This window comes from Coturnix japonica, chromosome 12 (genome assembly GCF_054131305.1).
Source record: "Coturnix japonica strain WE chromosome 12, WE-NBRP24, whole genome shotgun sequence".
Taxonomy (NCBI): Eukaryota; Metazoa; Chordata; class Aves; order Galliformes; family Phasianidae; genus Coturnix; species Coturnix japonica.
This window is the reverse complement of record NC_140674.1, coordinates 15717552-15733678: the sequence shown is the minus strand read 5'-3', so window position 1 is coordinate 15733678 and position 16127 is coordinate 15717552. Positions and strand designations below refer to the sequence as shown.

At 42.9% G+C, this 16127-nt stretch overlaps 1 protein-coding gene across 5 annotated transcripts in view; it reads right to left on the bottom strand.

Moving 5' to 3' along the window:
- Nucleotides 1-10604, bottom strand: part of MCF2L2 (MCF.2 cell line derived transforming sequence-like 2) — a 128934-nt gene extending 118330 nt beyond the window's left edge. For 2 of the 5 annotated variants that reach the window (XM_015871536.3, XM_085513208.1), the window contains exon 1: nucleotides 9517-10604. In XM_015871536.3, the coding sequence (XP_015727022.2) occupies nucleotides 9517-9619 (103 nt within the window). In that variant the 5' untranslated portion in view covers nucleotides 9620-10604. The remainder of the gene's footprint in view (nucleotides 1-9516) is intronic. The other 3 variants (XM_085513194.1, XM_085513209.1, XM_015871537.3) reach the window with 2 other exon arrangements.
- Nucleotides 10605-16127: the final 5523 nt, after the last annotated feature.

Sequence of the window (16127 nt, the reverse complement as noted above, 5' to 3'; positions counted from 1 at the left end):
AAGACAAGCCACATTCCAGATGGCCACGCAGATTTTTATGAGCAGGGTGTGCAGGCTCATGGCTGGCAAAAATTCATAGCTAATGGTGGTGACTATGTTGAAAAATAGTGTTTTGTAGCTGAGATCGTGCCCTATCAAATAGTAGTATTGTTCTCTTTGTATCTGTTAGAGCTTCTATGGAAACAAATGGGAGGCATTACTTTCAGAGCGACCTACACAATATGACTGGTACCTCAAAGGTCCCAGAACTTAAAGGCAATGATCATTCCCCTGAAGTACTGAGAGACACCAGCTCTCGTTTCAGATGTTCCTCTCCTCTCCATGTGCCAGGTATCTCAGATTGGTTCTCCAGTGTTAACTGGGAGGAATTCCTGTAACATCTCTGGAGACTGAACCATGCACTGAACAAGGAGAGCCACATCCTGTGAGCAGCTATTGCCAGCAGGCCAAAATGCTGTACATTAGCATTCTTTGGCTTACATATATGGATTGGAACTGCAGATAACCGCTTTTGTGTCCAGGGCCAGCTATAGAGAATTCATTGCTTCAGGGAAATTTGAAATCATACAGCTCCCAGTCATGTACAGAAAGTAATAGCAAAATGGTCTGCAGCCCCTTCATATCTCGTTGCCCTAGGCAACAGCCTGCACTGCGGAAGTGGCAGACCCAGCCTTTCTTGTACGAAGCCTGCAGCACATGGTGTTAATATATGGATTGATACTATGAAAGTCCTCCTGTAGTATACTACTGGGGTACCCACATTGTAGATGGAATGGGTGGGTGCATACATAGACTCAGGATAAGAGCTGCTGGTCTGTATCCAAGATCTTTCTGACACAGATAGAGGTAAGTGGAAGCACAGGGATTATCGCCTGCACTCTGGGATGTGGGGCACTTGAGTTTTCCTTGAGATCTTATAGGAACTGACCCAAGATCCCCAGATTAACTCAGGGCAATTCCGACAGTAGGTCATAAGTCTCAGCTACCAAAGCAGCGCCTGCACTGTGCTCTCTCAGCCCTGTCTCCATCATGGACTGCAGCTGGGTCAGCCACAGCTGAGTACACTCAGACAAAAATAGTTGGAGGTGTAGGGTGAGTGCCACCAGTTCCTCATTCACTCATAGAGGAATAAAGAGCTCTTTGCATCTTTTTGGATCAGACATCCTCTGTTGTAATATCAATGAGAGAGCATTTCTCTATCACTTCCTTGCAGTGTTTCAAAGGATTTTTTTTTACTTCTGCAGCAATTTAACTGTTATTCTCATGCTTGAGTAATCCGGGTCACAGGAATCAGTGACCTTCAAAATTAAAAGCTGGATTAACCACAAAAGGACCCCTGCATCTTTTTTTAAGCTTCTAGAGATTCAGCTTGGCATTACAGTCCTGCATTTACTGTAATGGAGTCCTTGAAGAGCTTCACCTCTGTTGCATTCACGTAGCTTGAAAATGAGGGAAGCTCTGCTGGAGTGAGGGCTGGGCTGGCTCCCTTGAGACAGGGAGACTCCTGGTGTTCTCATACCAGAGGAGCTCTGGATGGTAGTCCTCATACACCAAATCCAAACCAAAGACACAAACCCTTTCTGAAGCAAGCAGGGTAACAAAATCAATATGAATAGCAGCGTTTCTTCATGAGGGAGTGGATAACCAGTGCTTTGGCTGGCTTTGTTCAGCCCCCAACTGCCCAGAGGACTCAGAACTGCATGACAGCAGTGATTTAAGAGCAATGCATTTTCAAGAATATTCCAGATACAATGCACAGCGAGTGCAAAGCTGTTTTTGAGCTACTGTGTTGTTCTGGTGAATACAACAGTTTATCGGTTCATGACAGTATGGATTTTTGATCCAGTCTTTGGCCACAGGAACTGGGAAACTGTTCTGTGCTGTCAGACCCCTCCAGTGCCTGGAAAAGGAGGAGACAGAACACACCAGCTTTGCAAACCAAACCCTGGAGTCCACTGCAGTTTGAGACTGTCTGTTTCAGTTCAGTGCTTTATTCCTAATTGCACACAACAGAAAACAGGAGAAAGTATTATTCTTTAAAGCTGAGTTATTTGTGAGTCTTCTTCCTGAAAAGGCATCAGACTTCTGTAATGCTGCTCTGCAAATGACAAATATGATGTATTTCTCTCCTGAGCAAATGCTGTTGCATCAGATTTAAACCAGACTGAGTTCATATGCTGGACATGGCTCTCTTCCAGTACGCAACTCGATCATTCCTCAAAGGCAGCCGAGCCTTTTCATTCTCTTGTTATCTATGTTGTGTTTATATGACAGAGGGACTTAAAGGTACTGTGCAGGGGACCATTGGAATGAGCTCATGTCTGTCCACCTGCCAAAGAGGACCTCACCATCCCTTCCTCCACTAAACCCACAAGCTTTTCATCAGAGTATTTCTGAACTCAGAGCAGTACCTCCCTCTCTGCCATGGTTTACACATCACTTAAGGTATTTACTAGTGATGTTTTTCCATCTATGCATGGGAGAGCTGGCAGTTTCTTTACCCTGTCTCCCTCATATTTCTTGGTTTCAATTCTGGCCATGTCTGCTGCACTGGATACTCTGAGTCACCAAAGCTGAATGACTAATAGCAAGCCATGGGCCACGTTATCCTTTTCACATCACTTTCCAGCACTTTTAAAGTGAGTAGGAGCAGACAGCTCTGTAGAGAACTCAGATTTCACTCAGTCTCTGACCCACTGACCACCTGGGGAATCAAGACATTACTATGCTGAACTCTAAAGTGAAGTATAAGAGGTTCAATCAGTGGGCTACATCACATTAGTATTAACAAAAACATTTGTGGTTTATCATAACACAACCCCAGCACTGAATAACAGGAAAAGATAAACAAAAGGGGATAGCATGAGGTATCAAATATTGCACTCTCAAAATGAAGTCATCCAAAATTCATCCAGAAAGGTTCATCCTCGCTTGAATGCTGAGTCATTCCTCAGGGGCTAAGAAAGGCTTTCAATATACTGCAGGAAATGGGAGAAGGAAGTAACAGCAATGAAATTGCTTAGCTTATTCTTTCCTCACTGAGATGGAGTGATGATACAAATACCTTCACGAGTGCTGAACCTGTTCACTCACAGGAGATGTCCTTTCATGGGATCTCTTGGATACAGGCACCATATGGAAGTTGAGAAAAGGAATTAAATAAAAGATGAGGCAAGAGGTGGAAAAAGGCCCTTGTATTTAATGAGCTGCCAGGAATTGTAATTGATGTCAGAGCAGTTTAATTTCCACTGAGACCATCTGAGCTTCCTTGTGACACAGAAATGGGATCAGGGGCTCCTCTCTCACTCCTTTTGGCTCTATTTGCTTTTTAATCTTGAGACTACACAGTGCAAGATGGTCACAACTGCCTACCCTCCTGGCAAGTGGTAACGTCTGTCAGCACCAGCTGCTTTAATTGTGCCTGACCTGAGACCTCACACAGCAGAAAACCTCTTACACTTGCTTTCCCCTGGGGTATCTCTCATGCCACCTCCTTCCAGATAGCCCTGATGCTGCAATATGTCATTTTTCCTCTATCTGTGACCTAAACAAGATAACTCTTCTTTATTAGTAATACTACTGTTATAATTACAGAAGACTACCACACAGAATTTGCTGAGACCTGGTCTGAAAGTGGATAGTTCCTGTTTTCTGCTCTATTAGACCTGCCACAGACAGCTAATGCTATCCAAAACGATGCCCTGAGACAGATGTGGGTTTAGGGAAGCCATGAGAAGAGTTCACCCCAACAGCAGACATACAGTTTCATTTAACAACTAGTTTGAGCCCCAACCACTTTGCAGGCACCAACAGTCAAATTACGGAGCTCAGGGGAGCTTTCTATGGATGCCACAAACCAAAAGCCTGGCACGCATAAATGTGGAAGGGGTGATGGGCGTCACTGTTATTAACAGCAAAATCCAGATTCAGCCATCTGGCTTTCCTTCAACAGTTTATTTACATCAAACATTCCTCAATGCATTCACTCCAAGAAGTAAATATATACAAGTCACTGCTGAGGTAGGCAGGAAAATAAAGAGCAGAAGCAGGCTGCCATAGCATTAGATTTAAAATCATCAGTTTGGAGGCATTTGAAATAGACAGCGACCTATAGACTGACAGACTGGATCACACCTCAGTTCCATCCAGCTTACTACCCAACTGTCTCCAACAGTTGCCATCAAAAAATGTATATGAAGGTGTGAAAATCCTGCAGCAAGCAGATGGCGGATCATTGCTACTCATATTCCCTTTTCTCCCTAACATCCTGGTCTCTTATTGGTTTGAGAATTAAAGCTCAGGCTTGAACAGCCAGTTTTGATGAGAATGTTGTGGTTTAACCCAGCAGGTGGCTGAGCACCATGTAGCCCTTCACTCACTCCTCCTCTTCCCAGTTGGTTGGGAAAGAGAATTGATATAAAAACAAAGTCTAACTTGTGGGTTGAGATAAAACTATTTACTAAGATAGAGAAAAGGAAAAGGATAATAATTGTGAGAATTGGTTGTACATACACATAGATAAGTGCATATCCATATATATATATGTATATATAACAAGTGATGCACAAGCAATTGCTCACCACCCCATAACCAAAGCCCAGCTGGCCCCTGAGCAGCAGAAGAGAGTGAGATGAACTCCCACTTCATAAGTCCTTTCACCTGATGGCACAGGGTACGGAATATCCCTTTGGCCAGTTAAAGTCAGCTGTCCTACCTCTGTTCCCCCTCAGCTCCTTAGGCCCTTTGCTGCAAATGGCCTTGGCTCTACACAACACTGCAAGCAGTGCATATTGAAGCCATATAAAATAAAACTAATAACCACAACCTGGGAACCAAAACGTAAACACGTAGCTTTTTTTAAGCAGGAAAACTAACAAAGATGAGTTGATACCACTTTTCACTTCCCTCTTTTTGCTTTCATGTCTGGATTCTGTGAGGTCCAATAGATTGAGTCAATTAGTGTTTTTCTCAGAAATACCACCTTTTACTTTTATTTTTTCCCATCAATGTCTTTATATTTTTTACCAACTAACTATTCTTATGACCTTCTTCACTTCAACATACAATGAAATGGTCTAAATCTACCAACAGTTCAAAAGCTTCCTTGGGGTACAGAGAGAAAGATGTGGGTAATGTGATAATCAAAGGTCAGTGTTTTAATAAAGTAGGTTAATGGGAAAAGGAAGTACAAATTATCACTTTTCATTAGCGTGAAATACAAAGCAAATTTAGCAAACATATTTCTGCAAGCTCTCTATTGCACTGTTTCACTGTTATGCAGGAAGGTGCATATCCCCAGCCTCTCTTATGTTTGGGCAAAGAAACCCAGTGCACTGTGGTTAATAGAGGAAACCAATCACCTGTGCTCACCAAGTCCTTACAAGTAGGACAGAGCTGTAGAACCAGTGGTTCAGAAACAGTTATTTAAATGCATGAATGCTCTGAGACAAAGGGAAGAATTTTCTGTCTTGGTCAGAGGAATTTCCATGGCCTTGATTTAAACCTTTGAACAGAAGACACAGGCGGCCTGCTTGATATGGTACCCTGAACAGTAATTTCTTAAGAAATCTCTTTTGAATGTCCTTGCAATACACAGACACAGATCAGAAACATTGTGGTGGACTATTCAGCTGTGACATATTAGATTATTTGTGGCTTTGTAACATAGAACAGATTCTGTGACTTGTGATGCTAAGCCATCGGCCTTGGGCAGGCGCCAGCTCGGGTTGTTCCATTCTGCTGACCTAAATTCCTCCCATACATTCAAGTGGATGCAGTGTCATCCTTCGCTTCCTGTTCCAAACTGCAGCTTCCCTGTACATACGGAGACATTTTACATTGCTCCCCAGAGCTGGTGATAAAGCCAAAATTGGTAGGAATTGAGATATTGTAGATAAAAGATTTCTAAGTTATTGTATGAGTCCTGAGATGCCCATCTTAAAACCAGTTTTGCCACTGACTTCCCTTTCAGATTCTAGCAAACTGCTTAAATTCATTTTTCTGTTGATAAAACGGGAGACTGGGGGAATGAGATCATGGAAAACCAGATGAAAGTTAACATGAACGTATGTTCTTTTTACTATAATGTAATTTATGCGATGTGCTGCTTTCTGCAGTCTCACATCAGTGCCCCCTCTTCCAGAGATGCTGACGAACAGCTTATCTGGATACAGGTGCAGATGCAAGGAGCTCTCACAACTTATTTGGAAGTTACAAAGAGCCCCTAAGAAAATGCTGCCTCTGTTGCACGGCAGTACTCTCTGCTGGTCTAACAGTGAGCAGCTCTGTTGTTTCATTTTCAGACAGCTGATGACTGTTCTGTTGGCTCCATCATTTTAAGAATAAAAATCTGTGGAAAATGGGGCACTGGCTGGAAGTATTGGTGTCGTAACTGTGCCCAGAACATTGCCCACATGCTGCAAATCCAGCATCAGACTTATGGGAACCAGCTGCCAAGTGTGGATGAGCAGTCAGCACGTACATCTTCTGGGGGGCTTCACAAGCAAGAAAAGCGGCACAATTCCCATGTGCAAACAGTCCTGCTGCCAGCACCAAGTACCTCACCCAGCAAAGCTTCTTCCCTCCCCATTACAGGAGAGCTGCCACCTACCTGAGTGACAGCTTCTTCAAAAGAGATCAGCATTTCCCCAACACCTCCCACCAATCCAGTTTCATAGAAGTAGGTTAAACTGAGAAAAAAAAAGAATCCTGACGCAGTTTTGATAACAAGATTGGGTGACATTTCGTGCTGCATCTTGGATAATAAGCAGAAAGCCTGCTAGCATTCACAAATCTCTCCTGACCTAGACACACATGCTGGCCTCATTACCTTACCCGCACCAGGGCAATCTGAAGTAATCCTCGACAGGCTGAGGAAGCTCAGGGCTATAAAAGAGATTTCATTTGGTCTTCTGTTGTTTGACACTGTAAAGATGCGCCGCAGGGTGCGTGGTACTAGAAAAGTGAGAAGTTAATATAGCTACCGTAGATAGATTAAAGTAGGTAACTATAATGCTTTGATTTTAAGTTGGGTTAAGCAGGTACCTGTATGTATGGAGTCTAGCAGGATAAGAGGCTCTTTAACAAGCACGTGGACTGTCTAACATGAGTCAACTAATGAGGGATCAAAGCTTTTATGCACAGGACATAAAAGTTGAGCCCCAGCAATTAGCTTATGACAATCTTATTGACACATTAAAAATAAATTGGTGTGTCATCTACTTAACAGACAAAAAATGACCCCACAAAGGTTTTATTTAAAATAGAAATATGTATCTAATCTTTCTTTTTTAATGGTCCCACAAAGATCTTGTTTGTTTGTTTTCTACATTTTGTGACTGTTTTCTCCTTCCTGCCCCCAGGTGAGCTGAGCTCTCATACAAGTGTTGGCTGCGCTCTATTGAGACTGAGTGCCATCAGTCCGAAGGTAATTAAGGGAGAGCTGATAGATCCTGTAAAAATAGCAAACATTGTAAAATATGTCCACAGTAAGGAACCCCCTGGTTTGCTAAGGATGAAACTTCTCACTTTCCTGAGCTGTAAATTTCCCACTAAACTTTCAAGAGTCTCCAGCTGCTGCTGTTACAATGTGTGATTTATAAACATGATGCATTATCACTGTGTTTGGAAAAATTTTTTTTCCTTCAGTCAATAGCAATTTTTCCATCGCTTCCATTATTGTACAACTGTGGTTTTTTTCTTTTTACATGATTTGATTAGAAGTGAGCACTGTCTACAAAAAGGAGGCAAGACTCCATAAGCAGGGTGGTCCCCACAGATTTCTAGGTTCTGAATGGCTAAGAAAAAGGTGAGATTTATCTTTCCCTGTTTGAAGATGGGGAAGTAGATCTTGTCTCGGTGTGAAATGGAAAAAAGAATTTTATAACATGTTGAAGATTGTGGTCTTTGTTCCCCTCCTTAGGGGTGATCTGCTTGTTGAGCACCAGAAAACCAGATGATATTGTCTAGCTTCAGACACATGACCCAGAAACCTCTTCATTTGTCAAGGAACAGCTCCCAAGTTCATTAAGATCTTTCTAATAGTCAGAATGATTTCCTGCATTGCTAAATATTAAGACAGTGCTATGTTATCTCTAACGAATCCCTCCTGACATGAAGGAGAGTCCTTGGTATGGATGATGGAGATCTGTATTGAATCTAACAGGAAAAACAGAAGATGTTTAAATTTCTGGTTCTGCTGAAATACTTTTGTCTAAGAAATAAAAAATAAAATAAAACAAATTACACGTGCCCCCCATGAATCCTAAGACTTCATAATAAAAACATGAATTCATGTGACTTTGTGTCTATATGAATTCGGATAACTGCAAAGCAATTCAGGTTGACACCACTGGATCAAAGAGACTGACACTGGGTTTCCTGAAAATCCCATTGTAGCCTCTCCCACACCAAGCCCCTGCACAGGTTATCAGAACCATTGATTCCTCTAGGAGAGAATGGAGAAATGGGACCTGATCTTAAGTATTTTATTCAGTACAAATCTGCTCTTGTGCTATTTCTTTAAGCAAGCTACCATTTGCTTCCTTAAACTTAGTTCAGCTGCTACAGCCAGCAGCTCAGCAAGCTCAGGATGAATTTTGGTCTAAAATCTTAACTGTGTATTCTCTGAAAATTGCAATTTGGTCACACTCATACATTTCATATAAAGATTATGCAAAGACAAAGACACTTAGGAACCTATATAACAGATCTGGTATTCACAACACACAATCCATTATGAACACTGACAGCTATAAAATGTGCTCCCATGCAATTCAATTAAAAATGTTGTCTTTACATGATGCAATGCAGCCATAATCTGATTTAACTCAATTGCGTGTAACATGGAAAGGTTCCAAAAGCTTTAATCAGTTGACATTTTAATCTCCAAATTTTCTACTGTTTTACTAGCTTCAGGTTACGTGGTTTCTTATACTTTGACCACCATTGCTAAGCAGTCAGCTTAGAGGCATGAGGACACCAGTACTGGGCCTTACTTGTGTTCACTAGCATTAGGTTATCAAACAGTAAAATTAAGCCCAGCATGGGGAAAAGCTTTTGATACCCTGTCCTAACGCCTCCCTTGAAATAGCAATAGCAACCAAAAAGGATCTCTGACAACAGTACACGAAAGGGAATGGTTTACTCTTCCAACATCACAAGCAAATGCTAAGCACATTAGCACTGCTGTTGCTGTAGCATCCTTTCACTTTTTTCTGTAACACCTCCCTGCAAGGACTGTGCTTGGGAATTTTACACAGCTCAGCTTACTGACAGGACTGTCTGCTCTTACTGTTTCTGCATTTCAGGAAACTGCATTCTTGAATACAAAACAAAACCATCGGCAAAATATAATTGCCCAATTCTATGGGTTTTACAGCCTGTTCCCATTTCACTCACAGGTGTGATATTGTCACACAAAGGCTTCCTGCATGTGCAGAGCATCAGCACCTCCTCAGGGAAAAGAGCCCCCAGATCTACATAAATGTAGTGAGTAGAAAGATAAAGATGTCTTACCCACATGGGTGATAACTGTAGTCAGTCGCTGGGTGAGCTCCTGATGAGACATCTCTTCTTCTTTTAGCCAGAAAAGCATTTCACACAGGGAACCGCACAGCATCCAAAAAAAGATGCGCCCAGTGTGGGAGGCTGCACACTCACTGCCTCGCTTGCACACAAAGCAGGGACCACTCCCACAGCATGGCCCTTCTAGCTCTCACATCTTCTGCCAGCTGCTCACCTCTTCCAATTCACTGCCCTCCATTCACATACCTAGAAAAGCTCCTTCCAAAAGGAGATTTTAACCCTCTTAACAACAGGAAGAGGACGGAGGTAGGGGAAATAAAGCAGGAAAAAGAAACAGGCAAGCTGATTGCTTATGGCTTTTTTTCCTCCGTTCTCCCGCGGATGAGGCAAATGATAAAAAGACAAACCAGTAGGCAGATACCTTCCTCCAGGGAGACTTTTGGACCGTGATGCTGTGAGTCAGGGAAAAATCCTGGAGGTAGGAATGGCACCAGGAGGACCGGAGCTGGCAGCAGAGCTGTAACAGCAGCAGCTGCTCTTCCGTGCTCTGCTCACCCGCATGCCTGGAGGCTGAGAACCACTCACTCAGCCTCTGGTGCTGCCTCTCAGCCCCTCCGGGGGTGAAAGCTGTTCACTGGGCTCTTTAGGGGCGTGGTGGTCAGAGGTTTCACTGCCTCGCTGTGTGGACGGGATCCCACGGGATCTGGATGCGACTGAGCCCGAAAGACCCTCTTCGGCTGTCACAGGAAGGGTAAACAAATTACCCCTGGGAATCAGGCAAGTCTCACCTGTTGACATGGCCACGGGTCTTTGCCGTGTCCCAGCACAGGCATGAATGGACATCAGTGGAACAAAACACGTGTGCAGGGAGCAGTTGCCTCTGTGTGATACTGAGCCTTGTGCTGATGCACAGCTGCCATAGGACAAAAGGCTGCTGAGCTCCTGAAAAGCTTTGTTGACCCTCCTGCCTGCAATGCAAAGCTACAGAGAGAGAAAGTGAGGCAGGCAAGAAAGTGAGAAAGGCCAGGACACCAGAGACACCAGGGACTTGCAAAGCTCCATTTCTTTGCACTTCTTCCTTTGAAACCTACCTGAAGTTCCACACAAGATATTTCTGGGAACAAGAACAGTTATACGCATAAAATGAGGAAATAGAGAATCATGCTGCTGCCCACACAACCTGCTCTATTCATGCAGAATAGATTCAGCTCTAATTCCAGATTTCCCCATCCATCTATAGGATTTTGCTTTCGTCCACCTCTCCACACGTGCCAAAGAACATGTCATTGTTTATGCACAAAGTTGGAGCTGTAAAACATCCATGTGGTCACATCAGACCTTACAGCAGTTACTGAATCAGTCCTGGTACTGCAAAAAGTTTTATCTACCTCTGTGATGGGCAAATTCAATAAGCAGATGGCTTACCTACAAGGCAGCCTGAGTATGTTCACTGTCATGCTTGTTTTGGGTTGATTGACCAGCTGTGCTGAAAGGTGTCTTCTGCATTTTTATTGAGTTAGTTTAACAGTAAATCTGCTTGAGAACAAGTGAAGAGAAGGATGACTTGAGTTAGCCACCCACTTTTGATATTAAAGTAAGAGCCATTTGTTCTGAGATCCTCTTTCTAGCAGAGCCCGTCTGAGGAGTAAAGTTCATACTGTAAAGATGTTGACCAACACTAAGAAGATTTCAACAACAAAGGAAGAGATGCTGTGATCAGGAAATAGTATAAGGGAAGCAGCCACCCAGCCATAAACTCTGGAGGGGTATGAAAGACCTGAGATGCTTTCACAGGGTCATAAATTGTGGGTAGGAGCACAGGTCGAGGGAAGTCATCCTGTTTACAGACACTTGACATGCTTTTGTTGTTCCTTTTCTGCAGGCAGAGACACGTTGTATAATCCCATTCATAAATGAATTAAACTCCATTGAAATGTGGTGTAGATGGTTTGCTCTCACTACTCCTACAGCAAGGCTGTTTGAGAACATCAAGGAAAGCAAGGAGCCTTTCTTTCATTTGTAGCTAAATTTATTCTCAGCTATTTTAAGACCATATGCTCCTATACCAACATTATTATTCAGTACCAATAACTGCAGACACATGTACACTTGCTACTTCAAGATCCTTTTTTCTCCTATTACTTGTTCTTGCTATTTTTGTCTGCTTTCCAGTTGTCTGCTATGCTTTCAATATTTTTTGAACCTGCTGGTCAATTTCAATCTAATTCAGGAGACAGAAACAAGTTCTTGCAGATTCACTTAAAATAAGCTGGGCATTCAAAGCTCAAAAGGGGAAAAGGACTGAATAATTCAGTTTTGTGGTTGTCTTACAGACCAGATAGTAACATGGACATACAAGACAGACAGCCATCACATGGCAGACTACAGTCAGCCACTGCTCCTTCCCAGCCTATGCTGTGTGGTGGAGAATGTATGATTTAGTCAGAGTTAAGGGTGCTGTGGTATTACATGAATCATGATGAACAAAAAGGGGGAAACTGGAGGTATCTGATGGGAAGGCCTGAGCTGCAGGACACAGCCACAAGGCAGCACACTCCACTAGATTTATAAATTACTGAATGATTTCTTTACGCTGCCAAGATTAGTGATACCTGCATTAAAGAAAGTTGCTGTTCATAGGGTGTACGTTGCCATCAAAATTCCTAAATGGCAGATCCAGAGGGACTCAACCAGTTCAGAAGGGATGCAAAAACACTGGTAATCCGCAGTTCAGGACTCAGGTTGAGTGAGGGAGAAACAGAAGCCTGGGATAGAGGGATCTGAGAGAAATGAAAGCTCTGTGTCTGTCACACAAGGAATGGTTCAAAGACACTGAAGCAACTCAGTCCACTACTGTAATGGTAACCATTTCCAGAGCTCAGTGTACTCGTGAAACTGGGCCAGTATTTCCACTACTGAAAATACAGCGTTCTGCTTTGTAGCATGAAGTCTTTGCTGATATATATGAGCTGGAGGTACAGGAGATGACAATTTACATTTCAGGTACCAGTCAGTCTCACAAGAAAGCAGCACTGGGGCTGTACAAACACAACGGCTTCACTACAATGGTAGCCAGGAGGCAAGAGCTTGTGATTTCTTCACAGAGCCACAGCCTGAGAAATCAATGGCCATTTATCAGATCCTGAATTGAACAGCTGAGGAAAAAAGCACTGTAAGCAGTTTTAATAAACAGAAAATGACGCACTGCAAACAAAAAGTATTTACAAGATCCTACGGCCTCGGCTGATGGAAGAGGAAATCCTCACTGCAAAAAATCTAACCTTTCTTTTCATCTTAAATAACTATACACCCCTTCCATGTATCACTGAAAACCACGTAGCCCACTGAGATTAGATGGTTATTAAAAATGAGATCTTAACAACTTTAGCTCTATTTTCCAAGCTACACAGATTCACTCATCTCTTATTTTTTCATCCAAGTCCCCTTGCAGAACCACACCACTAACTTCTGATGTTCAGAGTGCCCTGAAGGATTCGCTCGTACCAGAAATAAAGGTAAGCAGATGGAATAACAGAAAAGCTTAGAATTCCTTTCCCAACTTTTATTTTTGCAAGCAAGTTACTCTTGTATAATGACATTTTCTCCTTTAACTTTTGTGTATCTGATCCCCATATCAAAGGCCAGGCTTCTATTACTGGCTGGGGAAAACTGGAACACTGTTGGCACAATCAGGTAAGGTAATAATGCTGTCACCATTTCTAACTGCTTATGGCAATGCTTCAGATGTGCAGTATAATTCCATTAGCAGAAGAAACAGGTGAATGAGTCAGATATTTCTTTGATGCACACCTACAAAGAAGGCACACCACATTTCCTTTCTTTTCTGTAACAAATCATGCAGTGAAGGACAGCATCCCCCAAGTTTTCTTACTTTTGTTCTTTTTGGAACACTTCAGTGCCCTTGCTTAGCTTCTAAAATGGTCACATTGCTTGTGCTTCACTGACTTTTCTTGGATTTTCACTGTCTTTTCAGTCAGCTCCTATGACCAATCTGCAGTTCTCTGCTAGAACTTGCATGCACACTTGTTCTCTCACACAGAACTCACCCAGCAATGCCTGGGACTCTGCCTTCACACTCAGCCTCTTGATGATACTTCTGCAAAGCCTGACATGCTTTGTATCAGATGCTGTTTCATATTCAATGCTCTATTTCTTCACAAATCCATCTAGTTATTTTTTGAATCTATCTATAATTTTTGTAGGAACAAGATTTACAATTTAAACATGTACTACGCATTAAAAACAAACAAACAAACAAACACCAACCTCTTTTGGTTTTAAGTCTGAAGACTTATACTCTGCTTCCTGCATCTTGAGAAGGAACCAATAATTCCCTGTTCACGGACTCCAACTTAGCCATGACTTTCTCCATCATGATCGTTTCCCTCAGTCACTCTTTCTTGAACCGATCCAAATGTTTTCCTACTTACTGTATCTTTATTTAAAAGAAGATAATCAAAAAGCCAGTTCAGACCTCTTCTTGTTAGTGCCATCCTGCTCTGAACTTGTTTGTTTATGAAAACCAGTCTGCTTTGTATATTGTATAAATATAAATTTGTATAGAATTTTATTAGAAGTCTTTGACTGTTGAAACTCATCAGATAAATGCTGTTAAAATTTTAAGAAAATCAATATATATAATTATTTATACTGCCTTGGTTTCTTTAAACGCTTTCTAACATCTTTCCGTGTTCAAAACAAAACCTGAATTTTAGTCAGAGCTGTTGGACAGTGATCCTGATTTTTAGGATCAGATTAATTGCTGATTAATTTCTGTCTTGTTTTGTAGTTCACTTTAAGGAACCACTTCTCTACTTTCAGTGTAAAAAAAACCCAACACTGGGTGAGTGTACACCTGCAAACGCCAGCAAAAGAGGACTAAGAAGGAAAGGGAACAGGCTTCCCATTTAGAGGAGTCCAAGGTGCCAAAAACCTGCCCTGCAACCCAAATGCTCATTCTTTACCTCCCCACCCACCCCACCAAGAGTTCCTACTCCTACCTCCTGTTTGCTCCTTCGATGAGCTGAATATGAGGCTCAGACAGAGGTGATGAGAAGTTCAAACACTAAGAATAGTTGAAGTGGCCCTTTAAGGAGAGGACAGAAGTGAACCACAAAATAGAAGGAAGCTTTGAAATATAACAAAGCCTTATACAGCTTCAGGATGAATACTAATCCATTCCATCTGCTTATGCATCCTCACCATTTCCAAGTCATCATTACTCGGAAGTAACAAATATAATCATAGTGAGAAAAAAAGCAGCACTGCATTTTCATCAGGAACAGGGCAACTTCAGAAACGATGTATATGGGCATCTCTTGCTGCCAAGGCATTTTCATGTTTCAATAATAGAACGCTAGATGAATGGAAAGCATATTTAAAATTGCCTGAGCACAGATGACAGGCTCGTCTTGCCAATAGAATGATGTATTTCCAGCCTCAATTCTTTCCTGTTCCTCCTTTCCCAATGTCTGTTGCCATAGAGACCCTTTCCAATTCATTCTTCCCTTCTACAGAATCACAGAATTACCCAGGTTGGAAGGGACCTCAAGGATCATGTAGTTCCAACCCCCCTGCCTAGCAGGGCCACCAAACATACACATTTACTAGATCAGGTTGCCCAGGGCCCCGTCCAACCTGGTCTTGAACACCTCCAAGGACGGGGCATTAACAACCTCACTGGGCAGACTGTTCCAGGACCTAACCACCCTTCTAGTAAAGAACTTCCCCCTAACATCCAACCTAAATCTTCCCTCCTTCAACTTAAAACCATTTCCCCGTGTCCTGCTATTATCAGCCCTTTCGAAGAGTTTACTCCCCTCCTGGGAGTAAGTTCCCTTCAGGTATTGAAAGGCTGCAATGAGGTCACCCCGCAACCTTCTCTTCTCCAGGCTGAACAAACCCAACTCCCTTTTGCACAGGTTCTGTTCAGGATGATCCCCTCTGCAGCTGCCCAGGTCACTATGGCCATGCATTTGCTTGGGGGCAGCCAAAAGGAAAGAATAGAGCAGAACAGCTGCAAGTACACAACATGCTGCTGCAGGCAGCAGATCTGCTTTACTTTTTATGCAAGAAATTGCCACACAGTGTGAGGATATGACGTAGATACCTGGTGCATGATAACATGGGCATCGTGACTGCTGGATCTGCTGGGATGCTTTGTAGTCCTGTAATGGGGCCTGTTCCATCAGTCACACCCCTCATTTCAAATCCTTTTCTTCTTCTTTTGCTTTAATGGGAATTGAATATGAAGGAAAGGTTCCCTTGTAACAGGTAACTTTGGCACATATAAGCCCTGCTTCGTTCACCTGGGGGCAGCGAGGCACGGCACAGGGAGGGCACTGGGGCAGACTCCGGCTTCGTGGTTCCTCTTTTTTTCAATCTTTTTTTTGCTGGAGAGGCTGCATTGCTAAGGACTACAACAACCAGCAGCCGCCCATCCGGCCCCGAGGGGAGGTGCCAACATGGCGCCCCTCCCCATCACCTCACGATCCTCACGCATGCTCAGCACTGCCGAAGGGCCCGCCCACTCCGCCGGGCGGAGCGCTGTGATTGGCTCTCAGAAGGCGGAAGTGGCTTGC